The sequence below is a fragment of the Acanthochromis polyacanthus genome, chromosome 10 (assembly GCF_021347895.1).
Source record: "Acanthochromis polyacanthus isolate Apoly-LR-REF ecotype Palm Island chromosome 10, KAUST_Apoly_ChrSc, whole genome shotgun sequence".
NCBI classification, from domain to species: Eukaryota; Metazoa; Chordata; class Actinopteri; family Pomacentridae; genus Acanthochromis; species Acanthochromis polyacanthus.
In genome coordinates, this window is record NC_067122.1 from 24,961,333 (window position 1) to 24,988,540 (window position 27,208).

General features: G+C 39.6%; 1 protein-coding gene across 1 annotated transcript; it reads right to left on the bottom strand.

Annotated features, from left to right (window-relative positions):
- Positions 1–1,872: 1,872 nt before the first annotated feature.
- LOC110952215 (melanin-concentrating hormone receptor 2) lies at positions 1,873–12,769 on the bottom strand. The gene is made up of 2 exons (XM_022195661.2): positions 11,810–12,769; positions 1,873–9,642 (listed from the first exon to the last, which is right to left on the bottom strand). The coding sequence occupies exons 1-2, from the start codon at positions 12,211–12,213 to the stop codon at positions 9,003–9,005; spliced, it is 1,044 nt and encodes a 347-aa protein (XP_022051353.1). The 5' UTR covers positions 12,214–12,769; the 3' UTR covers positions 1,873–9,002.
- Positions 12,770–27,208: the final 14,439 nt, after the last annotated feature.

The following is a 27,208-nucleotide window of genomic DNA, read 5'->3' on the forward strand; positions in this document are numbered from 1 at the left end:
AATGAGGAGCCTTTTTATAACTTTTAGTTTTGTTTTTACTTTTACATTGAGAACTGCAGTGAACATTTTCCTCAGGAACACACTACAATACGAAATGTCTTTTCTCTCAGCTGCTTCTTTCCTATGCCTATGTTTGTGAGATTCCAAAAAGCTTCATTGAATTAAAAAAAAGTAAATATTAAATATGACCATTTGTTTTGATTGTGTTTGGCTTTTCTGACAGATGATTGTCATCAGCTAACCCTGTCCTGTCCATTTAATTAGGTCTGAAAGTTCAGTGGCGAATTATGTCTTGGCGGGATTTAAAGGAAATGTTTAACAAATATAGAGACTCCAAATTGACAACACTCAGACCGCTAGAAGTAGGCAGAAACAGCTCGTCTGGGTCTGCCCACCAGTTTTGTTAATGCTCACTAATTAATTGTGTTAAATCTCTGCAAGTTGTGTCTCTTTTTTCCCAGCCTTCATATTAGCCTAAGCTAACCAGACAGACATGACAGTGGTTTTCCTGTAAGTCCAATCTCCTCTACACACACACACATACACCCACACTCACACACAAATTTTTCTGGTCTAATTTCCTCCCTGTAATTCAGCAAGTATGTTTTTTGTTTTCCTCAAAGAAAAAGATAGCATCACATATTTCTGTGCCATCCTCATCCTCAAGATTTACCCGAGGCGATTTCCTTGAACAGGGGGGAAAAATAAATTTTGCAGTACTACTGTTTTGGCATCTGTGATGATTTTTGTTCAACCACCAAAGCCACCAAAACGTCGGTGATCCCGAAAAGAAAGCAAACAAAAAATTGTCCATAAAAATTGCTACAGCGACTTTAATTCAGCTTACGAAATCTTCTGCAGCTCTACTGCGCAATTAGTAACATCAAACTAGAAATAAGACAAAGGTCTCATGCAAGATCACCACAGTGGATTGATTTTTCCTGCCTGCAAAAAGGTCACACAGACTGACATTTACCACAGTGTCACAAAACCAAGCCATTCACAGTACAGTATCTGACTGTGCTCCTCATTCTAAAGTAGCCCACTTCACTGCCACACTTGTGACAGCCTGCTGGCGCCATAAAGCATAAAAAAACACTGTAAAAAGCCAATTCATATTTTAGTTTGATGTTTTCTGAATACAATCTCTGCATCTGATATCTAACCACTGCACCAATAACTGATTAAAAGCCTGCATCTCCTCCGGATATTCTTTATGGTTGTAGAAGTATGAAAAAAGAGCACTGATGTATTAAATGGAACTGGCGTCATCAGATTGCGACCTTCAGCAAGCACTGGAGTGGTTTGCAGCTGTGTGTGTGTGTGTGTGTGGGGGGGGATCTTGGGATCTTGTTCGGGAGTGATGGGAAAAATGGAGCGAGAGATGGACAGATGGCTTGATGCGGCGTCAGCAGTAATGCGGACGTTGTACCAAGTCGTTGTGATGAAGAGGGAGCTCAGCTGCAAGGCAAAGCTTTTGATTTACAAGTCCATCTACATTCCAACCCTTACCTATGGTCATGAGCTCTGGATAGTGACCAAAAGAATGAGATGGCGAGTACAAGCAGCTGAAATGAGCTCCCTCGGCATGGTGACTGGGCTCAGCCTTAGAGATAGGGTGAGAAGCTCGGACATCAGGAGGGAGCTCGGTGTAGAGCCACTGCTCCTTCCCATCGAAAGGAGCCAGCTGAGGTGGTTTGGACATCTCGGATGCCTGGGAATGCCTTGGAATCCTCCAGGAAGAGCTGGAGGGACGTCTGGAATGACCTCCTTCATCTGCTGTCTCCACGACCCGATAAGAAAATGGATGGATGGATGCTTACATTTAGATATAACTCATATAGTGTATTGTAATAAGTTATAATAATCACAAAAGCTTTAAAAACATTTTATTCTGAGCACAGCACCATCACTGCACACAATAAGCAAAAAACCTCCCAAAAACCAAAAACGATTTATACCAAACACTGAGAAGCCTGTAACAAATTCAGAGCTGAATTAATCTGATATGGGGCTCCAGTGAGACAAAAATAACCTGTAGAGTAAATTGATTTCTTCTATTGATAGAAACTTTAAAGGGAAATGACATTAATTTTACACATAAATCTGCAAAAAAGACAGTCATCCATCAACAACAAATTTGCAAAAATGGCATAGAACAGAGCACTCTGGTAGGTCTTGTTGAAGGAGTGCAAATAATTGATGTTATAGAGACACTAATCTCACTGGGAGAGGAGGTCAGGGTAGATGAATGGGTCCACAAAGCATCAGGCTTTAGAGGACAACTCTCAGATTTCCTACAATTAGTAAAAACTACAATTAGGCGGTTTCTTTTATCATTAAAAGCAGTCGTTCACAAACTTTTAACAGGCTGATTTTACTGTAATTATCACAATGAAAGTCCTCAATGAGGCAGCAATTTCGATCCAAACCATGCTCTACCCTGATCAAGTTGTTCTGTATCTCAAGTCAAGCTGCCAAATCATGAAAAAGATGTGTCGCAAGGTACAGAAAAACATGTCGCTTTGCCAAAAGTGGTGTCAGATCAGAAAATGCTTGCTTCCGGAGAGCAACGACAAAAGACACACTTTGTTGTTCAAGGTGGAACATTACAGGCAAAAGCATCTTTTTCAGGCTGTGTTCGATTTTAAGATTTTGTGCCTCTGCTTCTTTCTTGTTTGTCCTCTACTACTTGAAAGAAAATGGGGGAAAAAAATTGCACATTCAGATATTTGCTTTTTACTAGACTTTGGCTATTGTGCACACGGCACAGTACACACCAGTAAGTAATCAGCTGGGGGATGTCTCATGGTTTCTATTAAAATATGAAGAGTTTTACAAAGAAAGTTTTCTCTTAAACTCTGAGGAAGAAGTTTCCTCTTTTGAAGAGCGTACATTCACCAAACTTTCCAATTATATTTCAATCAATGCTCCGAAGGTTTTTACGGAAGGGTTTCTTATGTATCGTCCACAGCCTGCCTGATAGCATTTCATCTCTAAAAATGTGGTGAAAATTGATTTTTTTTCTGGATGTTGACAGTATTTTCAGACTGATGGAGTAATAAAAAGAGGTATCCAAATCTCCTCTGTAAAAACATTTGACTCAAAAAGGTAAAACAAAAGGTTACAGTCAGGCTTTATCCAATGTTCAGGTACCTGTTCTGGAAATTTATTGAAGTTTGTGAAGATTATACCCCATTTGCACATCTAAGCATAACATTTCCAAACATTCAACAAATCCTGTAATGCAAAAAAAAAAATACAAATGATTGTCTTAATGTCAGTAATTAACTGGGAAAGTTTCATGGTGATATCTATAGGTGGCTTCCAAATGACGTCACATCCGCCTCATTACCTATGCATATCATGAAGTGGTGGTCAGCGGAGCTGATTGTTGACTGCAGCGAGCGTGGCTAACATTCACTCATTGGTCAAAAATGCCTTTTGCGTGTGTTGTTTTACGTTGTTCTAATCGATCAAATTGCGAAATTGATAAAGGATACTTCAGGGTTCCTCGTGAAGAGATTAATAAAGGGCCTTGCACTAAGGATTTTAAGAAAAGACGCAGAGAAAAATGGCTCGCTAACATTTCCTTAAGTTTGAAGGGAGCGGAGTCAAAGAATGCCAGAGTCTGTGGCGATCACTTCGTTAAAGGTTAGTGAATTATTATGATATACATGCTTAGAGCCTTTCTGTGTTGGTTTTAGGACCCATTCTTTAAAGACTGGTAACACTAACTACCCACTTAACGAGCTAACGTTCGCTGTTTTTAGCTTGTTTACTCTCGTTCAAAATGACGGTTTCTGTTGATAGGCAAACGAAGCAGTCAGAGTAGTACGATTTTAACCCGTGTAATATTCTCACATTGTTCAACAGGGCGTCTTAGCAATCTATATGATGAGGAGGACATAGACTGGGCTCCGACGAGGAAACTTGGCCACGAGAAAGTGAAACAGCCAACTGCAGAGACGCTGGAGTGAGCGATTGCACACTTGGGATGAAAAGAGGAAACGTTCAGAAGGTGCCGAGGCCTTGTTAGACTTTCACAAACTCATGAGATTTGACACACAGCAAGTCCAGAGTTCCGATGTTTAGCAGATTGATAAACATTGCGAATGTTTCACCTGAAAAGAACAGCAGAAACACGTTTTAGCATCCACCGAGCTAACACACCTAGCAAGTACAAGTTTACATAAATCGTTACTTACACTGCTTTATATGATGCAGGATTTGTCTTTCAGGATCTTAACTCCGACTTCTTTAACCCATCCACAGACAAAGAAATTGTATGAATCCATGCTTTTCCAAGCCTTCATTTGTTTAGCAGTGCAAAAGCTTGTTTGTAGCACCAGATAGTTTGAGATATCAGGGAACTGAACTGGCAGATGTTTTCCAACTCGTAGGTCAAATCCTTCGTGGATAACGCATACGGATCTATGCCATCACAAAATTTGAGTTTTTCGATGTATCGAGTTTGAGAATTAGAATCTAAAGCACGAAAATACTCCGAAAAAGAGTCGCGTTTTCCTTGCTCTGCGGCAGCCATTTTGGTTGGCCTGACCACCACTTAATTAACCGGAAGTTAATGCCACCGCTAAAGTCACGTGTTTGCAAGCCACCTATTAATTTAAAATGCTACCCTTTCACTTGTAGGGTCTTGCCTCTATTTCAAGTTGGTGAAGACTACTGTGTAATGTTCTACTGGACTCGGGAGGAGCTTGTAGTGAGTTCACCGTCACGCTTATCAGGAGTTATGTTGGATTAGGCTTTAAATTTGGATGAGAAAACCTCCAATGTAAAGTATAAGTGTGGAGTCTGAAAGATGTGAGAGTTTAACATACATGGAATATCCAAAAAAAGAGATGGAAAGTTATATTACAAGAAATATATGACACACAGGTTTCAAGCTTAGAGGACTAACCGTCAGGATGTCTAGAGACATGTTTCCACAACAGAATTTCTGTGCATTTTCATTCAGAAATAAAACTGCGCTAGAAAGTTTCTAGATTTGCATGAGTTGGTTTTTGCCCTTAAGTATGTACATTGCGAGATGAAAGCCCCTTCTCCAAGTAAGTTCTGACATAACGGATATTTAACTCACATGACCGATCAGCTGTTTTTTCCTCTTTTGTCGTCTTTTTGTCCAGTTGCATGAAACATCACCAACACATTGAATCTGACCTGGAAGAATAATTATAAATTGCCTAATTGAAAACAAATCCTCAATACTTCTTTCCATTTTTCTCAAATGGACAAAATTGGATTTATTTCTTCTTCTTCTTTCAGGTTTGTTTGTCAGTTGGTTTAAAACTAGGATGCATTCCAATATCCATACTTCTAAACTATATCGTATGCAAAAAATGATAATGTCTCAATACACAACATGTTGAATGTAATGTGCCAAAAATACGCCTACTAGATCTGGTCATATTTGGCAGTATGCAAGCCAGCTGGTTTCTCCTTGCAGTTTTCTCACATACATCACGGTTTCTTGCTCGAGTATAAACAAGCTGGACTGCACAGACAGATGACCTCTTTTTGCACTACAGGCTGTGACAGACAAAGTTTTAGGTGTATTCATATGAGGAATTAGTCTTTCCCCATTGTTTGCATACTGAAGAAAAATTGTGTGATCTAGAACGCGGTGCTAGTTTTGCTTGCAGCTTCTTCTACTCTGTTTGTTACAGCCATGTAAAACGTAGCCTATAGCGCCACCTTCTTATCTCACTGCACTGACTAGTTGGCTTGCTCCAAAGCAGTTAATGCAAACAAGTGTACTTTGCTTGTACATTTTCATATCTTTTGTAGAAAATTTGCTCCAAATTCGCTTCACAGTTACGAAGTTACTTCAAAAAGTTCGCCTGGACTTAACACCCAATGTTGTCCTTTGCCCAAGCCTGAAAGAGTCCACAAGGACCCTGAATGGACCACAGGCCAAAATGTGTGTTAAAAAGTTGTGCCAAAATTTGGAAGAAGTGTGTTTGCTCAGCCGTAGTGTAAATGTACGTACAAACAAGGGGATTTCAAAAAGTTCTTGATCTTACCCGGAAACACGAGAAACACCTGTATTGTGTTGGGGTATAACTGAGTACTAAAAAGGTTAAAACTCTGCCCACAACCACTCAAACACTGGTAAGCATTTCTTTGCAAGGAGAGGAAAGTTTTGAGCTGGCATGAATAGAAGCAGCCAAATCTGGCTTTTAACTGTTGCCTTTTGAACCTCACTCATCTAACTTCTACCTGTTTCCTGAACTGAAAATCTCACTTGTGTGGTCGCTATTTTTAGAATGATGATGAGGTCATGCATGCAATTGAAGCGTCTGGAAACTCAAGATGTTACTTTCTGTGAAACATTGGTGGACCCAGTGCATTGAAGTGAAAAATAATGCAAGAATAGTCTTTCTCTTGTGGTATTTTCTATTTTAGACGGGAGACTTTTTGAATACTCTCATACATAGAAACATGACCACGATCTAAATGCTGTTGTGAGTCTGTGCAGGCCCATTAAAAGGTGACACATTCTCCCTTTTAGAATCCGGTACTTCAAAACTGAGTCAAACTGCTAAAACCACTGAAAAACCCATTCCAGGTCAGCTTAAATGAGTTACCGATAAGTACCAAAGAAATGTTCACATTATCAAATTACCACAAACTAATTTCTACAGAACATACGGCCCCGGGGCCCAGCTAGTAATTGATCGAAGAAACACAACACAGAAGAACTGTACGTGACAAAGTGATGCAGAAGTGATCCGTATCACATTTAGTGCTCCAGCGCCACTGAAAATACAAGGCTTTACAATACAGTGCACAAAAATGTGATTAGCTGCTGAGGAATGAGTGAGGAGGAAACAGGACCGACTTAATAATTAAAGAATGTACTCTGTCTGGCTTGTTATTGAGGAATGAACTGTTTACTCAGTTGAACCATGTTCTTGTTAGTTTTTTTTTTTACCATGAAGCTCTACTGTACTTCCACTGGTACAAAAATGCCAATTAATGGTCAGATAATACAAACTAATGAGGAAACAGTTAATCAGCATGGCATACTTCATGAGTTGATAATGATTAAGTAGTTAGTAATGAATAACTAGCAATTTGTGCTGTTTAACTGCTGGTTTAGAGAAATCAGAAGCATGAAGAAAGTTACGTTTCACGTAACCTTGATTCATTACTGCTGTATCTTCCAGTCTGATTTCTACTCATCCCTCATTATCTACTATACAGTCTTAAGTTCAATTCAGAAACTCTTCATTGACAGTTCATTAATTATCATGTCGACCCTGATCCCTCCTCTGTGTCACCACAGACATTCAAATGAGCCAATCATAATGTTTCTGTACATTTCCTCTCATTTTTTCATTATACAAAATCAGGAAAACAACACTGGTGTGAGGAAATTACCTTCATGCTGTGTTTGTCCCACAATGTCACTGCATGTGACCTCTGAGCGCTTAAAAAACAAACTCATTATCACAAAAATTCACTTTACAGCTGCAATCTGACTGAGATAATACTGTACATACACATACAGAAGGACAGAAGAAAGAACATCTCAAATTACGACAATCATCAGCTTATAAATCAATATATAGCATCGACATCATGAAATAGTTTCACCAAGTCTCCTGCCAAGTAAAAAGTCTGTCAAATTTAGCAGTGTTTTCGTGCCTTTTCAAAGCTCTTTCAGTTGACCTCCAGCTGATAACGGGACGGCGGTGGTGAGGCGTGTAGCTCAATTATGGTTATAGCAGCTCAGCGGGCTTAAGGATGAGGATAAATAAGAGGAAATGAAGCACTGAATGCTGATGAGTAATATTTAGGAAACCACCCATAAAGACTGTAACCACAGCAGGCCTGCCTTTGATAAACTGAAGGATTCTTTGTGGTGAGACATTTTGGGTTTTATCACTGTCACGTATGTTGCATTTTCCAGCATTCTGAGGCATCGGCTGTTCGTGCAGAGTCCAGGAACAGCAAAGTATCACACTTAGAATCCATAACAAACAAACAGAATTCAAACACTACATCTACGACAAATGCATCTTATCAAATTGTGTACTGTTCACTGCCATCATTAGCTGCATGCCATGTCATTATGGAATACTCATGAGACACAGTACTTTGTACAGCAGTCAGACATTTGCAATTAGGTTGACAGACTTTAAACGGGCCAACCGAGAACTACAAAGCCAAGAAAAACAAACAGCTGTGCGGTTTCTTTTGTGATTGACAACCACTAAATTGCCATAAAATATTACATTTACTTGTCACATTTCACAATCATATAAAACAAAGGTTAATTATTTGTGACTAATACTTTATAAATGGTTAATAAATGATCGAGTCGGCTTTACAACACAACAAAAAATCTGGGTTGCGAGTGTCAAAACTACTTCTCACTGGTGCAACCTCAAATTAATTAACTTCAATATCTGCAACGTCAAAGTGGGAACTATAACGGATTACACACATTTATAACTCCTTTATTACAAAACACAAACTAATAAATGCAATTAGTCATAACTGGTCTATGAAGTAAACTATGGATGAACCACTATTAAAGCAATTGTTTTTAAATCCCACACCCTTGTGAAACGTTCCTAATGAGAAAGTGATACTTGTCTAGTTGCAGTTGATCTGTTCAGTCCATCAAACAACTCACAAAACCTCTGGAAGCTGGCAAACTCTCCCACTCCCACCTATAGTGAAGGGATCGCAACATTTCACGCACTCGACATGCTAATGTTTGCCTGTGATAGATCTCTCAAGCTGCGCCTCGGTGTATTCGCAGAGCAGCATGACACTGGATGTAACCGGCTCTTGATAAAGGGTAATGAATGCAGTCACATCACCTGCATTTATTTTGGCTTTCTTCAGTAGCGCTGCTCATGTTTCAGGCTCTTTTTTTGTGTGGTATCAACGTCGAAGCCGCCATCACGAGCATCACTGTTCATTCAAGCTGCGACAATTTACTCGCGCTTTGTACAAAAAGCTTCCGATTATATGACAGTACAGCGATAGTTGGGGTCATTTGTCGTACTGGAGCCGTCTGTTTTGACCACTGTGACCTTGGACGAGTGCTGGGAGCTGAACAGGGCGTTTCTGCGGCAAAGACGCTCGCGGTAGTTCTGGGCGAAGATGAGCAACATGAGCGGGTTGATGCAGCTGTGGGAGTAGCTGAGGCAGATGCTGACGTTGTAGGCGTAGACGAAAGCGATGGTCGGCGTTTTGATGCTCAGGTTGATGACTTGGATGACGTGGTAGGGCGACCAGCAGATCAGGAACAAGGTGATGACCATCAGGACCATCTTGGTGGCTCTTCTGGCCCACACCGACTGCTTCCGTTTGACCCGGCGGATGGAGCTGAAGACATGGTAGAGGGTAAGCGAGTAGAAGGTGCTGATGATGATGAGGGGTATGATGAAACCCAGGATGGACTGGTAGAGGGTGTACCAGTACATGTCTCCAGGCCCGTCCAGGTACATCATGCAGACCTCCAAATGCTGCCTGCGGACAACTTTGGCGTATATCATGACCGGCACGGTGAGCAGGAAGCTGCCCAGCCACACCAGCATGTTGATGATGATGGTCCACTGCACGGTCCTCTTCTCTGAGCTCGGATGGACGATAGCTATGTACCTAGGAGGAAGAATTCACCCCTTTTAAAGCTTCAGAAACACAAACAATCAAAACAACTTGGCTGAAGAGGTCATTTTCATCCTTGACAAGCTCAGAATCATGTCAGGCGAGAAGGAGATGATTTGATGAGGAGCCATGTCCGAGATACGCTCTCAATATATTACGTGATGAATGCACTGACAAATTAGTATAATTTAGTCAGATTGGCTCAGCAGAAGAATATAAACACATTTCCCTTTGGATTTTGTTTTTAATTTTGCTTCAGTTTAAGGAGCTGGAGAAAACCAATCACTCTGCCATTGCTTACCCCTAAGTGCCACTTAAGTGGAGCAAATTACATATTTTCAGTTGCTGTTTCATGTTACTCTGTTTGTCCCCAACCTGTCTGCTGACATTTAAGAGCCGTGAACAGACCAGCATACTTGTAATTTTCTCCTGGACTTCCTGCAAAATTGTAATTATCTCTTCTATCAACAGTTGAGCATTCACATTTTTGAGAACAAGGGCGGCTGTTCTCAACTGAAGCAAGATAAATTTGTTATAAGTCTGTCTTCTATTAGTAATCAGTGTGTAGAGATCCAGAGTTGGCCCCCGACTTCGGTTAAATATTGATACGGTGAAAAATGTGCACTTTCATCCGTCAAAGCACTAAATGTTTCACACTGTTTTTATTACAGCACAGTGAGTTGAGCTGTCTGATTCAAGGATGTAGACAAACACCATGTTACAACCACAGAAAGCATTTAGATATTTCCTTTACTAGTCTGGACATAATAAAATTCAATACACCCTCCAGCATGTACTAATAGACGCTGATGTGTTTAAAGTTTCTTTTCAGCAACTATTTTTTTTCTCTTGTATTTAGCTCTGTTGTGACTTGGAAACGGGATCGTGTTGATTGCCCATGAAATTAAATTCCACAGCACACTGACATAAACTAGTGGAAGTATAAATAAGTTTTCCCTTTCTTTAAAAAAAATAACTGTGTCTTTCTTTAAACAAGTGAATACAGAAAGAGAGAAAAAAAACACTGTAACCTTAGGGTGGGATCTCTCTAATGGCAGATTAGGGAAAAATAGAATTTTTTTAACAAGTGCAATTTGACAACACTTGATGTTAGAAATGAACTCTATCACTGTGACTTCATTCTGTGATCTAAACAGATAATTAGAAAGAAATATGATATAGATTTCTTAGAAGTCAGGGGTGAGAGACGTCATTGGGGCTATTAAATTGAAAACTCTAATCCCAATAATGTGATTTATTTAAGGTGATAAATAACGTGTATTCAGCCCTGTGAAAGGTATTCACCACTCAAATTATCTAGCCTTTTGTGTTTGTTGAAACCTTTCATTGTGAGTTTTTTTTTTCATTTGTTAGTCATTGCTTTCTTAGTTTTATTTTCTTCAACATCAGATTGCAGTTTTTCACGGTGCTGCTCTGTATTTTTTTTTTGCTATTTGCCACAGAAAACCTTTATAACTTTTTTTTTTAAAAAGAAAAAAGAAGATTGAACTGAGATGATAGATAGTGAATTGTCACGATGTCAAGGCCAGATACTCCAACTGACAAAACAAAATTGCCAAGGCCACTGCTGATTGTTATGGAGCCTATAAAGGATCATTTTCTGCACATGTAGCTCTGCAATTAGCAGGTCTAATGACCTTATAGAAATGCATGATGTGCTTTATGGTACAGATGTATGATATTATAGCTCTCCTATCCAGATATTCCCTTGAAATGGAGATGTTTATCAGCTCAACCTATGGCATAAGACATCCTTTAATTGTCTAGAAAGCATTCAGATCATAAACAGGACACGAGTAACATTTACGCAAGGGAACATTGTGCCTTCATGGATTGTTACACAGATGATTAGAGCACCCAAGTGATGCATTTTCAGATGGAGAGTGATTTGTGATTTTACTTGCTTAATTTTTTAGGGTGGCACCTTTAATATATATCTATAGAGGCTCTTAATTTATGAATTTTGCACCTATGATAATGGATTTGACTTTCTAAATTCAAAGATCTCTGATTAACGTTTAAAGATTGATTCAAATAATGTAAAGATTCTGTGAAAATCTGCACTTTTATCTAACTTCTGGTACCTCTCCTGCACTACAAGCAATAAAATATATGTGAAATGGATGGATTTGAGACTTACCTGTCAATGCACAACACAGTGACTATCCCCACAGTGGTAAACTGGTTGCTGACATCCACCACCACAACTGCCTTACACATAAAGTTTCCGAAAGCCCACTGTCTGTCTCTGACCAGCTGGTGGATGTTGAAGGGCATCACGAGCAAGAACAGCATGTCTGCAACTGCCAAGTTGAGCACGTAGATGTCCGAGACCATCTTTTTCTTGCATGCTGCCACCGCGTAGATCACCAGCCCGTTGGCGATAACTCCAACCGAGCACAGGATGCCATAAATCGAAGGGAAAATGTGCATGAAAGTGGTGATGTCGATGTGACTGTAAGGCGGTGCAGTGGGGTTCTGGCACGACTGATCGGTAAAGTTGTGTGTCTGGTTGTTTTTGCACAGCACGCCGGTGTGGTTCATCTTCAGATCCTCTTTTTTAAAAAAAGTCGCCTCTGTGTGGTTGGAATCGAAGCGCGCAAACCGTGCGCTCTGCAGCCGGCGTCTCCTCTCCAAACTTAGGGCGGCCAAAGACGCACGGATCTCGTTCCTTGACTTGGAGCAGACCCGGACTTCCCCCTTTTTTATGTGATTAATCCACAATCCAATCAAGGCTGACTAGACGAGCAGTGACGCCTCCTCCACTGTTTATCTTTAGGAGCAAAACTATGATCTGATTCTTTAACGCGCGCATCAGCGGTGGCCCGAGCATGCACTGTTCCGTCCCTACAAAAATCATCTGAAGTGTTGTGTGATCAGAAAAGAAAATGGATTCAAAGCTCTTTGACTGACAGCAGCAGGTCTTGGCAACGAATGGAAATCAGGGAGGAGAGTAAACAAACATTTGGTGATGCCTCCTGATGCCGTTTTCGTTACGTTTACACTTTGCTTTCATCATGCAATACAAAGATGACAAAGACTTCCATGTCCAAGCATGAAGATAGCAAAGCTGTAGAATCAATAAGGCTTCTGATACATCGATCAGGTTAGTTCAAATGCTTTAAGGCAAGAAGATGAAAAATAACAAATCTGAGGAAAAGAGAAACACATGCACCACTGAGCCACTTCTTGTTTCAGTTGCACACAAAAACTGTTATTCCTTTTCACATTTCACTTAAAAAAATAATTTCAAGAGGCTCTTTCACTCACCTCCTTTGTTGTTCTGGCTAAATTATGATTGGTTTCAGCTTTAACAAATGAATCAACCCATCTTTACCAATGATTTTATTTTTTTTTTGTAATGTGCCTTAAAGGCTTCTGTGTAACCCTGGTATCAAAGATGTGATTTTCTTTGGAGCTTCGTTCTGACATCTTCGGGAGCAGCTTTAAAGGACAGCAGCTGATCCAGAGTTTGAAGCAGCTCAGCAGACAGAACTCTGCAGGGATCTCACCACAGGTCAGCCCCAATATATTTAAGCTTTCCACATGCTGGCTACAAGTGCTGTTTGTTCATTCCCTGCACGCCTCCTTTCTCTTCCAGCAAGTGTTCAAAGTGCACCATGATATAATTATTTTTACACGCTGGCCTTGTTATAAAATATACATTCACACTGTTCTTTCTGGTCCACACCTGCCTCGATGAGCTCTGCTCTGAGAATGAAATCCACATGAATAATTTGTATTTTATTATCTTGAGCCTCCCTCTCGCCCTTCCTTGTCTCCAGAGATAGAAATGAATGTAATTGGCCTCATCACGACTGATTCTATCTACAAGTCAAAGACATGTTGAGTGACTATTACCGGCGAGCCCAGCGTGTTTTGGCCTGGTACTTTCAGACACCAGTTTTCAAAAGGAAGATTTAATTAAGTCGCTCATATCAGAAGTCATTTGCTTTGCTTTAATGTCCTTTCGCTCACTTTTTCATGTGTATGTGTGTATTTATTTAATATTCTCCAACTATTAGAAGGATTACAATGAAACTTTATACAGAAATTCATGTTTGCCTCAGGAGGAATCCACATTTTCCTCTCCTCTCTTTCCTTTCCTAGTTTGCTCTGTCAAATATCAGCTTGATGGATCGCCTCACGGTTTGTAGGAATAATCATGTAGCCTGCAGGATGAATTCTAATAACTTTTGTGATCCCCGGAGTTTTTTTTTTTTTGCCCATCGCCGTCATTATGTCAGAATTTCAATTTGTCCAACACTTTGTTTTGGGGCAGAATACCTGGAAGATAAAGGACACATCCATGAGCCAACTTTAACCTGCTCAAGAACAGTGTATTAGTGTTCTTTATTGTGTATGTTCATATCAGTGCTGTGATTACTGACAAACGCCGATGGGCCATTGCATTAAAACTGACAGTTTCTGTGAATTACACTGATTATCTCATTACAATGGCACCTGTCCTGTCAGGACAGGAGATGTATTTAGCAGCAGCTCAACAGTCAGTTCTTGAAGTTGATGTGTTGGAAGCAGGGTGGATGGGGAGCAGAAGCATCTGAGTGACTTTGGCAAGGACCAGATTGCGATCGCTGGGTCAGATCATCTCCAAGACAATATATCTGGTGAGGTTCTCCCAGTATGCTGTGGTTAGTATGCAGCAAAAGCACTCAAAGGAAGGACAAATGGTGACTGACAACTGGGTGGAGGGTAGCTCAGTGTCCACGCAGTGACGGTTTCCAAAGAAGAACAACACTAGCAGAAATTGCTAAAAAAAGATAATACTGCTATGATAGAAATGTACCGCTGTGTAGCTGCAGACTCGTCATAGTGTATGTGCTGACCCCTGTCCACCAACGACGGCTCCAACAATCGGCAGGAGAGCAGCAGAACTCGACCATGAAGCATTGAAAGTAAGTGTTCTGGTCTGATGAAACACATCCTCTTTAACATCAGATGGACAGACAGCACACATAGCAACAGTCAAAGCTTACTCTGAGGAGACGCCCCGTGTTGGAAATTAAAAATGAATGTAGACTTCAGTCACTTACGCGTTACTGTGACTCACAGGATGACGGATGCATGTATCAGCCACCTCTCATTTCACTTTGCCATGGTTTCAACGACAACCTCCAAGCAGCAACGTCCCATCCTGACAAATGAAAGGCAACCCTGCTAGCTTTTTTTTTTAGGTGGATTAGCTTAATAATAACAGTGTATGTCTCTCTCCCTGCAAGCAAATGTTCCACAACAGTTCCATTCTTCGCTATTTTGAGAGAAAACCGAGGCCACATTCGTTTTTTTTCCCCCATTTGCAATGACTCTCATTGATTTACAGAAATACAAACAAGCCAGGGCGTTTTTTCCCCCCTACACCAAAATACAGAGTGGTGTAGCCAGACCATTGTGTTCTACAGAATGGGCTGGCAAAGCGAGATTACTTCTGTGTAGGCGCTGGAGACCATGTCCATTTTTTATTTACAGTCTGTGGTAGTCACTAGTGAAAGACACACATGCCCATTTGGCCACCTACAGGTAAACAAAAGTCAAATGTGTTGCAGTTTTTACTGTCCCCCCCACCCCACCCCACCCCACCCCCCACCCCCACCCCCCGCAGACAAAGAGTAGTACAGTTGATGTTTTTCTTCTTTTCTAGTCTTCATGGAACTGACAAAAACTTTATTTTAAATCCATATTTTTAAATCTAAATTTTGAATAAAAACACACACTGATCAGACACGACATGATAACCACAGACCAGTAAAGTGTATGATCATATAACAGTGCAGTTTTCTGCTGGTAAACTTTGGTCCTGGTATTCATGTGGATGTTATTTTGATACCTATGGATTTTGTTGCAGGCTAAATAAACCCATTCTTGGCAACAATATTCCTTGTCCTGGTTGAAATAATATGGTGATAAAAAGAGAAACCAATTTAGATAAATAAAATATGGAGAAAGTTTAATACTTTTCCAAAGCAGCAGTCGTGGCTTTTCAGTTAGAAAATAAGAACTAATGAGAGCTGAGCAAGACGTGATTTTGTTCAATTACATCTGGAAAAAGTTCGTGCTGATTCCTTAGTGACAGAGAACAGAGATAATGAAAGAACAATGGCTCGAAACTCTACTATGAAGGGACTCATCGGGTTGTCGAAGGTATGAAATGTTGAATTCTACTGTCGACAGTCAGATTCACACTTAGTAAAATGTTACATCTCTTGGAAAATGTTGGCTTGTTGCAGTAGGTAAGTAAGGTTTCCTATTAATGTCAAGTTTTAGATGCTAAAATTAGTGAAGATAGCAATGATAATGACTAAAAGTTTCTATTTATCATTGAAGTTTGTACAGCCGCAGAACAAATTACACTTTCCTTGTAAAAGAGCACAAATTTTCCATGGACACAGTTTCTCAGGGTTCTTGGTAGCTATGCTGTTTCAGGCACTTTGGAGAACTTGTCCCAGTTCTTCTGTGAATTTAGTCTCTCTTATTTTCTTCTGTGTCTAAGTTTAAACCCAGAATGACTCCATGGTGTTGAGATGAGGACTCCTTCTTCTTCTCTTTGCTAAAGAGAGTTCTTTATGACTTGAGCTCTATGTGTAGGCTCATTGTCATGCTGCAGATTGAATGTGGAACCGATCAGGCACCTCCCTGAAGGCACTGCATGATGGATTCAGCATCTAACACATTTGCACAGAGATGTATGCTTCATGTTTTTTATTTCAGTAGGTAGCCCTTCTTTAGATAAATGCACAAGCATTATGTGAATGAGTTGTTATTTTGAAAACATATGTTGGTTATTTAAAGCTACAGTTGAAAAATGACACTAAAAAGATGCATGGTTTATGGAAGCCCGCTTAGATGGACTCACAGACTTCCCCACATTATACTCCTGGGATCAATACTGCTGCTGTGGGCTGAAGTTGCCCAAATCTTGAAGCTTTGGGCTTGTGGTTACTACAAATCTCCAAACCTGAGCTGTGCTCTTGTCTTTCCTTCCGCAGCTGCCACTGTGAGTGCTGATGCGAGACGGGGTTAGTAGGGTCTTACCTCCCATCTGCTCAGGGGCTGACAGCAGAGGACAGTGTTTGCCCCGGTCAGATCCTAAGTGTGAAGGTTTGTACCTGCGTGAATGTGAAGAAACTCACTTCTGAAAAAAGAGCAAGAGAGATCAATAAAACTCAAAGTTGGATGAAGAGAGGAATAAATGGCAGCTTGCTAACGAGTACAGTCGTTTATGGCAAACTCCACAGTGTGAATGACACCAGGAGGGGGTCCTGATCAAGAAAACTGGATCCAAAACATTTTAAATATAGTATAATTTATAGATTTACTCTGAATAATAGAGTTCTGGACTACTTCACTGTAACCACCTACAACACACTGTAAAAAAATGAAAATAAAAAAGTAATTTCATCGAGTTTTTCCTTTTTATTTCTGCATTTTTGAAATATCAAGAAAATGACAAAACACATTGTGACTTGTAATATTAAATAAAACAGTTGCTGTTAGTAACCATAACAGTTTTAGACAACGGACATTTCATAACATCAAAAGACTGTTCAGCTGCATTTGCAAATGTAGCATTATTACACAAATATTAACTTTGTTTTTAACAAAACTGATGAATATAAATGTATTCCTAAAATTAAATTTGATATAATTGATGAAAACTAAGAGTAAAACAAGTATATAACCAAGTAATTTTACATAGATTTGTTTGTTAAATGAAAGATATTTTATATTATTATAAAAATGTACAACAAAAATGTTGAATAATTGTGTTTTCATCTGTGTATATTATATTATATTATATTATATTATATTATATTATATTATATTATATAGATAAGCTCATTGTTTTAACACAAACAGTCACTTTGCATTTTAAGGGAATGAAAATAGATTCTTGTCTTTAACAGAAAACGATAATTTATATCCCAAGTACAATCCACATTAGTTTGTAAAAGCTTGTTTACTGTCCTTTGATTCTGCTGTTATTTTAATTTTCACTCATTTCAAGTATATCTTACTTGATCATGTTCTCTATGTCTCAAAGTTTCATCAACACCAAATCTGGCCGTCATTGGCTGAAAAAGCAACACCGATGTCATCCAAAACTAGATTAAACAGATATGTTCTACCTCTTTTATATAATATCATTCCATTTTTTGTGGTTTTCCCCACATTTGCACCTCATACAAGCATTCGATCATGATATTTTGGATTGTGTCTCTGACTTTAAACATCATTGCACTCTAAGAAGCACCGTCTTTGAGGTCTTCAAGTGAGCACATGAGGAAATCTGTGTCTATCCCCCTTAAAATGCATGACACAATGACAACGTGCGATGCTTTGAAATGGTTCCCATGAACTATAAAAGCAGCTCCAGACGTTAACAAACAAATGACATGAGATGACTTGAGCACATTGCTTGCCTGAAGGGGATGGTAAAGACTGGAACAGATCATACGAAGAGCGAAACATCGTTTCAGGAAGAGTAAGCACCAGACATTCAGACTGCAGTGATGAGAGTACAAAGAGGGGATATTTGCAGCGGTTTCTACCGTAATAAAAGTAAATGTCGATTGTCATGTGGGTTATTCCTGTCACAAATAACTTGTCTTGTTGGGGTTCACTGACGTAGAAAAGTCATTAGCATGCCATCCATGTAGCAAACACTCTTTATCTAGTTAATTCAAGCCTGGAGAGAGCGTGTTTGAATGAGTGTGCTCGTATATTATATTTATTAAAGGTTTAAAAGACATCACATCTGTTTTCTAATTGAAGACTGAACCACGTTACATTTTTAAAAAGATGTTTCCTTCCCACAATACACTGAATTTTCAATACAGGTCCTCTAAGGTCTCATAGCTCGACATCCTCCTCGTCTCATATTCCTCTCATCAGTCTTGATGAGAAGTCATTATGGCGGAGGGCATAATTGCCTGTGACGTTAAATTATTTTACAGAAGCGCTTAGGAGTAAGCTCTGATTTCTAGTGGGATCATCGCTCTGTCCTTGGCGAGAGAACTGATCGACTTGATGTTGCTCAGGTGAAAAGAGCGGTTTTTAATTGTGGCGTTCAGCATTTGGGTACAAGTGTTTTCATGGTAGCAGGTGTTCAGTCAGGGAGGATGTAGAAAAATAACACAAAATGCCCCAGATTATCTTCAGTTTGACAGATTTTTTTATACTTGCGATTATTGATTAAGCTGGCCCTGTGTAGAATCTGGTGTCAAAAGTAACATTAGTTTTTGAGTAAAAAATTCCTAAAAAAGATGAGGTGATTTTGATTTTTACGCCGTTTTCTCCTCACCAATCTGTGGAGCATGTAGCATAACTTGATAAATTGTTTACAGCACCACTTTTCCTAAAAGTACTTGAAGCACTATGAGTTGGAAAATTATGATTTTTCTTCAATCCATAACAATATGATGTCACTCTTTCAGTTAGGATCACTATTGGATGGGTTTCACCTGTCATACCTGCTGAATACATGTTCAAATATTGGTCAGAAATGCAAAAATTATAGCTCTGACTGGCACCATGCTCTCATGTTTAAAGCTCAGATTGGTACTAATCACAGAATATAATAAAAAAAAATCTGACTTGCAGAGTGAAAAATCAAAGTTTTTTGGTTGGTAGAAAATTGGAATCAACAGAAACACTGAATTTTTTTCAGCAAATTTGCACCATTGTGTAACTGGTTTGTATTATTCTGTCAAAGCATCGTTGTACTGTTGAGAACCATATGTACGTATCAATGAGTCTGCAAAATTTCACTCCATAAACCAATTCTATGCTACACAGTGGCAACTTGTAATATTGGAATCATTCCACCTCAAATATTCAAATAGTAACGTGATTGCTTATGGTAACACTTTTCATAAAACAACTTAAATCAGTTGGAAAATCATGATTTTTGTTCTTAGCCTATTAACAATACAAGAAAAGCACTCAGAGAGTTCAGTACTGTTCATTCACCCATATGGTATTGTCAGAAATGCAGCACATGTTTGCAGAAATGCAGCATTTTTTATTAGTGATGATCAGAAATCACAGAAACATAGAATGTGGCCATTTAATATAGATGTACCCACAAGAAAAATGACCTTGCGCTGATCACGGGAGTATGTTACGCATGTGTACGTTATGTATGGATACTGATTCAAATGACCTAAATATGCAGCAGGTGGTGGGAATTGATGGGACTCAGAAAAAAACTCACAATTTCATCAATTGGTCCTTGTATCATTTCTGACAGATAAATAAGTCCACAGCGGTGGATTGCAATCATGTGATCGCCAGCAGGCAAAAGGTAGTGTTCACTTGTTGTCATAGTTACAGTGATCCCGTGTCACTATCTTGCAATTGGAAATCCTGAACAAATCCGTGGATCCAGACTATAAGCCACATCACTGCCGAAATCTAATGAATAGTCCTTGTGTCATTTTTCGTACCTTGCCTGAAAATGTCACCCAAATCCATTATTCTGTTTTTGAGTGATGTTGTGCACAGGCTGATTCACGTACGCCAATCATCACATATACTCAACAAAAATAGAAACGCAACACTTTTGTTTTTGCTCCCATTTTTTATGAGATGAACTCAAAGATCTAAAACTTTTTCCAAGAAATTTCAAGAATTTCTGCACAAACTGTCAGAAACCGTCTCAGGGAAGCTCGTTGTCCTCATCGGGGTCTCGACCTGACTCCAGTTCGTCGTCATAACCAACTTGAGTGGGCAAATGCTCACATTCGATGGCGTCTGACATGTTGGAGAGGTGTTCTCTTCACGGATGAATCCCGGTTTACACTGTTCAGGGCAGATGGCAGACAGCGTGTGTGGCGTCGTGTGGGTGAGCGGTTTTCTGATGTCAATGTTGTGGATGGAGTGGCCCATGGTGGCGGTGGGGTTATGGTATGGGCAGGCGTCTGTTATGGACGAAGAACACAGGTGCATTTTATTGATGGCATTTTGAATGCACAGAGATAGCGTGATGAGATCCTGAGGCCCATTGTTGTGCCATACATCCAAGAACATCACCTCATGTTTCAGCAGGATAATGCACGGCCCCATGTTGCAAGGATCTGTACACAATTCTTGGAAGCTGAAAACGTCCCAGTTCTTGCATGGCCAGCATACTCACCGGACATGTCAACCATTGAGCATGTTTGGGATGCTCTGGATATGACAGCGTGTACCAGTTCCCGCCAATATCCAGCAACTTCGCACAGCCACTGAAGAGGAGTGGACCAACCAAATAAAACAAAACTGCTCCTTTCAGAGTGTCCTTTTATTATGGGCAGTCTAAGGCACATCTGTGCACTAATCATGGTGTCTAATCAGCATCTTGATATGGCACACCTGTGAGGTGGGATGGATTATCTCAGCAAAGAAGTGCTCACTATCACAGATTTAGACAGATTTGTGAACAATATTTGAGAGAAATGGTGATATTGTGTTTGTGGAAAAAGTTTTAGATCTTTGAGTTCATCTCATTAAAAATGGGAGCAAAAACAAAAGCGTTGCGTTTATATTTTTGTTGAGTGTAAGTCAGCCGTGTTCCTTGGTGGACTAATTATAGAACTCTTCTAGTTGGGACCACTTTTGAAGTGGTTTCACCTGTCAAAATTGCTCCGTGACTATCCTAATACTGACCATAAATGCAAAAAAACATATTTTTAATATTTATTTTGTCATAAAGTATGCCTTTAACTTGCACCATAATCTACATTTTTTAAGCTCCTGTTGGTGCCAATCCCACAATAATAATTGTAAAAATAAAGTATAATCTGCCTCTAAAGGGGAAAAATAAAGGTTATATGGTTGGGGAAATGTCAGTCATATGAATGAGTTTGCCACATTATTTCTCAAGTTATGGTACTTTAACATTGCTGAACAGATTGGTTGATGGAAGAAAGCAATGCAAAAATCACTGATCTCTAAGAATTTAAAAACTAATGTTATGTATGACCCCAGATTTGACACGTTTTACTCAACAACATGCATGGGCACAGAATAAAACTGACAAATATTAAAACGATCAGGCATGACCTTTTTCAGATTTGGTGAACTGAGGTGGAATGACACAACACTGTATTTTGGATGCCAAAAGTATGACTTCCAACTGCAGTTCAATGTGCAGAATATACAGAAAAAAAGAGCATGGGTGTGTATTTACTGAGCATCATGCTATAAGAGAAATAAACATATGAATGAAACAGAAATGTGTGTAATTCGACATGCAACACCCATTTTTCGACTCAGCAGACACACTTATACTGATCAATAACTTCCCACAACAAGTCCTTTTCTATCACATCAAGACATGTGTGAACATCCTGTACTTTGCGGCCACTCCACAGACATGGGACTGAACACAGTGACTGGCAAGTGCTGCTTATAATAAGTGGTAAAACATTACAGAGTGCCTAAATACTCTGATAAGAGCATCATAAAATTCAATATTCTGCTGAGTCTGAGGCCTATAACAACATAAAGCCAATGTTGAGTTGAAATACCACAGAGGTTGCCACACTGTCTGTGTGTATTAGAGAAAAATTACACCCATAACATTAACATGTCAAGATTATATATCTTATTTCCTGAGGATGCCACATGCCCAATATGTTAATATTTATTGTGCATATGAAGCTAAATTTGTGGGCCGTAGATCCACGTTAGCTGTTCCGCATGTTCAGCTGAACCAATCTGAAAGTGTCTGTTGTTGTCACAGCAGAGCTCAAAACCAGTGAGGAACACCGAAAACACAAAGACAAAACAGGAGCCTGCACTATCTGCTTCAAAGTTAATTACATCACATGCCTCAGATGTCATATGATTTTCTGCAATGATAAGATAAATATCTCAATCTAAGCTCTGGGTCTTTGCTTATGTTTTTTAAAAATATTATTATTATGATAAGATACATTCAAGCAGGTGAGACAAGGCTGAGCGTAGAAGAAGAAGAAGAAGAAGAAGAAGAAAACCCATTACCATATATTGTTTTTTACTAACAGGAAGCCCTATGTTCAGTCTCTCATAAGGTTGTTGCTAGAGGTATGGACCCGTACCCGTAGCCTGTGGACTACAATACGGCACTTGCCATTTGCCAATCAGATACGCGAGATCTGGTCACGTGACTCCCGGTAGACGCTAGCGGTACGGACCCGTAGCATCGGTACTACAGGTACGGACCCTAAACCTAACCCTAACCTTAACCTTTGCTTACCTTTCAACAGTTTGCAGTGGTTAGCAGCTTCTTGACTCGCGAGACTCGCGTACTGGTCCGTATCTGTCTGGCAAATGGAAAGTGCCGTATCTGTAGCCCACAGGCTACGGGTACGGGTCCGTATCTGTAGACACTGCCCTCTCATAAATATAAATATGTAGCATGATACCTGATGTTGAATTTCTTTCTGAAAAGAACCAACCTATCAAAATGTGTTAAAATGACAAATTTCAACCATTCCTTTATATCACTCAAACCTCAGTATAACATTTTCTGTTGCTACATTATTACTACTGCTGATTGTCATGTTCCTTGCAAAGCATGTAGATTAAAGCACATCCAGCTCCTGGTTTTCTCCTGAACTTTCTATGACCATAAGTAATAAAAATAAGCTTTGGTTAATTGCCAGAACATTCGGTGCAATCGCTGACTGGCAGGACCAAGAAATGAGTCCTCCCCACTGCTCCCACCACTAATTAAATGTGGCATGGTTGAAGTTTATAATAATTTCACTGCGTCATGTGATATGTTTGACAGTGAATTCATACCTACTTTCTTTTTACTCCACCATAATAAAACTGTCCCCTCTCCAGGGCCTCCCGTCAGAAATAATTTTCATTCAGACCTGTCGCATATTTAGACAGATATAATATATAGATACAATGAAGCATAAGAAAGTCTCCTGGTGAGGATCATTTTGATGTGTACAACCCGCACTGCAGGGCTCCTGTTATTACTGCATCACTTCAATGCATATTTCCTGACTTCAAAATCCCCTTAACATGGGAAATGTTTTCCATTACTTAGAGGTGGAGGATCATAATGTCCATCAGCCACAGAAGTCATGCTTTGGATGAACTCCATACACATTAAGTCCATGTGCTGTTGTGGATGACACTATTAAAGTGTGTTAAATTAGTACTTCTGACTGTGACTACACCATGAAAGCAAATGAACAACCAACTTTGTGAAAAGGTTGTTAAAAACACAGAAATTAAGGGTAGGATGCAAGAAAATTTCAAAGTCACTGAATATCCCTTGTAATACAATTAAATCCATCATTAGGAAATGAAAGGAATATGGTACATGCAGAAATTTACCTAGAATAGATTGTTGTCAAAAACTGAATGACTGTGCAAGAAAGAGACCAATGAAAGGGCCACCAAGACACCTATGACTTCACTGAAGTAATTACAAGCTTCAGCAACTGAGATGGGAGAGACTACTTTACAACAGCCGACATTGAGTTCTTCAACAGTCAAAGCTTTATGGGAGAGAGGCAAAGAGATCATCACTTTTGAAAAGCTGGAGTTCACAAGAAGGCATGTGTACGTACATTCTTTGGTCTGATGAGACCAGAAATGAGTGTTTTGACCATCAGACGAGATGCTTCGTTTGGCAGACACTAAACATCATCACAAAAACACCATCTTCACCTTTAAGCATGGTGGTGGCAGCATCGTGATGTTAATTATGGTGGTGGTACATCATGATGTGAAGCATGGTGGTGGCAGTATCATAATGGCCACGTTTACATGAGACCTTTAATTTCTCTCTAATTCGGAATTAAAGTTAATTCCACTCCTTGTAAACACTTAATTCCGAATCAAAAAGTTAATTCTGAATAAACTTAATTATGAATAAACTACCTGGTTTATTCAGATGTTAATTCCGAAAAGACTAATTCCTGTGTACGTTCTATTCATGTATAGTTAATTCCGCTTTAGTTATTTCTGGTCATTCTGCGCATGCTTGGTTCCTCACCTAGCGATGCCGTAGCTTATCAGTAAGCCGTACCTTACTGATACAACAGAAGTAGTACGCCATTGTTGAGTTGCTGTTTCAAAACGACAATTAAAAGCAAAGCGAAAAACGTACTTTTTAGTTGTTCCTTCATGTTGTTGGGGAAAAGAAATGCTGCGGCAAATGGAGTTTGTTTTCTTGAGGTAAACAGGGATATGTCATGTCTACTCCCTGTCCAATCAGAATCCTTTCCAACGCCCAAGCATTAAAGCGGAATTAAGGAAGGGGAATAAAAGTGCGGTCCATGTAAACCTTAATACGGAATTAATATTTCCATGGAAACACAAAGCATAAAACTTTAATTTCAAAAGAGTTAGTTCCGAATTAATAATTCCAAATTAAAATATTTCATGTAAACGTGGCCAATGTGAAGTATGGTGGTGGCAGTATTATAATGTTAAGCATGGTGGTGGTAGTATTATAATGTTAAGCATGATGGTGGCAGTAATACAATGTTAAGCATGGTGGTGGCAATATTATAATGTTAAGCATGATGGTGGCAGCATTATAATGTGAAGCATGGTGGTGGCAGTATCATGTTAAGCATGGTGGTGGCACGATCAGTATCATGGTGTGGAGATGCTTTTCGGCAGTGGGACCTGAATCCTTGAAAAGGCAAAGGGCCAAATAAATGCAGCAAACTCTGGAGAAATCCTGGAGGACAACCTGACTGATGCAGTCTGCAAGAGAACTGCAACTTTGGAGAAAGTTTGTTTTTCTAACAACACAGGTCTAAATCTAATGGGGAGACTTGAAAAGGACTCTTTACTGGGAACCTCAATGAAACAAGTTAGCAAAGAAATTTAGGGTGAAATTGTAGTATCCAGATGTCAATGGCTGACTGAGACCTATCCACACAGGCTAGATGCAATAATTGTCATTAAAGGTGGCAAATACTAACTTTAAAGGGGTAAATACTTATGCAACCACATATTCATATTTTTAAATAAATGAATTTGTAGCGATCTGTTTTCATTTTGATATTAAAGAGTCTTTTTTTGTAAATCCATGTCAAAAAACCATGATTGACCATGATTCAATGTTGAAAAGCTTCCAGGAGTGGGTTAATATTTTCCATCGGCACTGTATATGACGTAAATAGGGGTAAAAATCAGACACTACCATGGCAGTTCTTAACAGTTGCCTCAGGGGCAGTGAAATCATGAGGAGAAGAAGACACACCTTGTACTAGAAAACTCTGCAGCACAAAGTGACACAAAGATGTCATTTATGCTTTATCTAGATCTAGAGTAGCGTGATCATGTGGATAATGTTTTTCCTGTCTATACCCTGCATGCACAGGGATGACCACTGCAGCAGAAATGTTTCACGTGATGATGCCAGGCCACCAGTTAGAGTCGATCATAGCTTTATGTTGTCATCTGTTTGCAACACACATCCATACTTGTCAAGAGAAATATTTGTCTTGAATTTGGGAGAAGGTTACTGCGTAGTTCTTAGAGTATGACTTGTAGGAACACTGCTTTGAATTTGAGGATTTCAGAAAAAGATTTCCTCACTGCCACATTCAAGGAACAGCATAACTACATTTTAGAGGAGTGTCTGGGTTTAACCTTCAGGTAGCTTTTTTCTCTATGTTAATGAAAATGTATTTGTTTGTGATGCAGTTTGCTTTGAATGAGATAGCAGACACAAATGAATCTAATGGGCTCCTGATGCTGTTTCACCCTTGATTTAAAATAACTACCAGGAAGCTCCGGTCATGTATTCAAGACAAAGTGAGCGGAGTTATTGCAAAAAACAAAATGCATGTTTTTGCATAAGTTTATTTTATTGCTACGCCAAGGAACGAGGCAGTGTTATGTGACCATGAGTATACATTTCTCTGTGAAGCCATCTGTCTGTGCACAATATTACTCACAAACGGAATATTGGATTTGGATGAAATTTTCAGGAAAGGTCAGAAATGACACGAGGACCACCTGATTAGATTTAGCGGGTAACACAGCTTACAGTCTGGATCCAAGGATTTGTTAAATATTTCTGAATCACTGCCAGATAGCGACACAGCATCACTGTAACTATGACAACAAGTGAACACAGCATCAGCTGCCTACTGATGATCACATGATTGCAACCCTACTACAAATCTACCACTGCGGGCTTACCGGGACTTACCTATCGGAAATTATACAAGGCATATGTGACTCCGTCTGTGTTAGCAACATTACTGGAAAAACAGAATAACGGATTTGGATGAAATTTTCAGGCAAGGTAAGAAAATGACACAAGGACCACCTCATTACATTTTGGCAGTGATGTCAGGGTTTACGGGGGGTGGGGGGGGTGGAGAACCCAAGCGCAGGTAACAGACAGGCTGATGGTGGTAATTTAGCAAAGAGGTTTATTTAACAAAACTCAAAAACACAGCTACAGCGACTAGACTGGGACAGCAGGGCAAAAACCAAATTAACTAACTCCAAATACACAAATACGGTGACTAGAACTGGGGCGGCGAAGCAAAAACCAAATTAACTA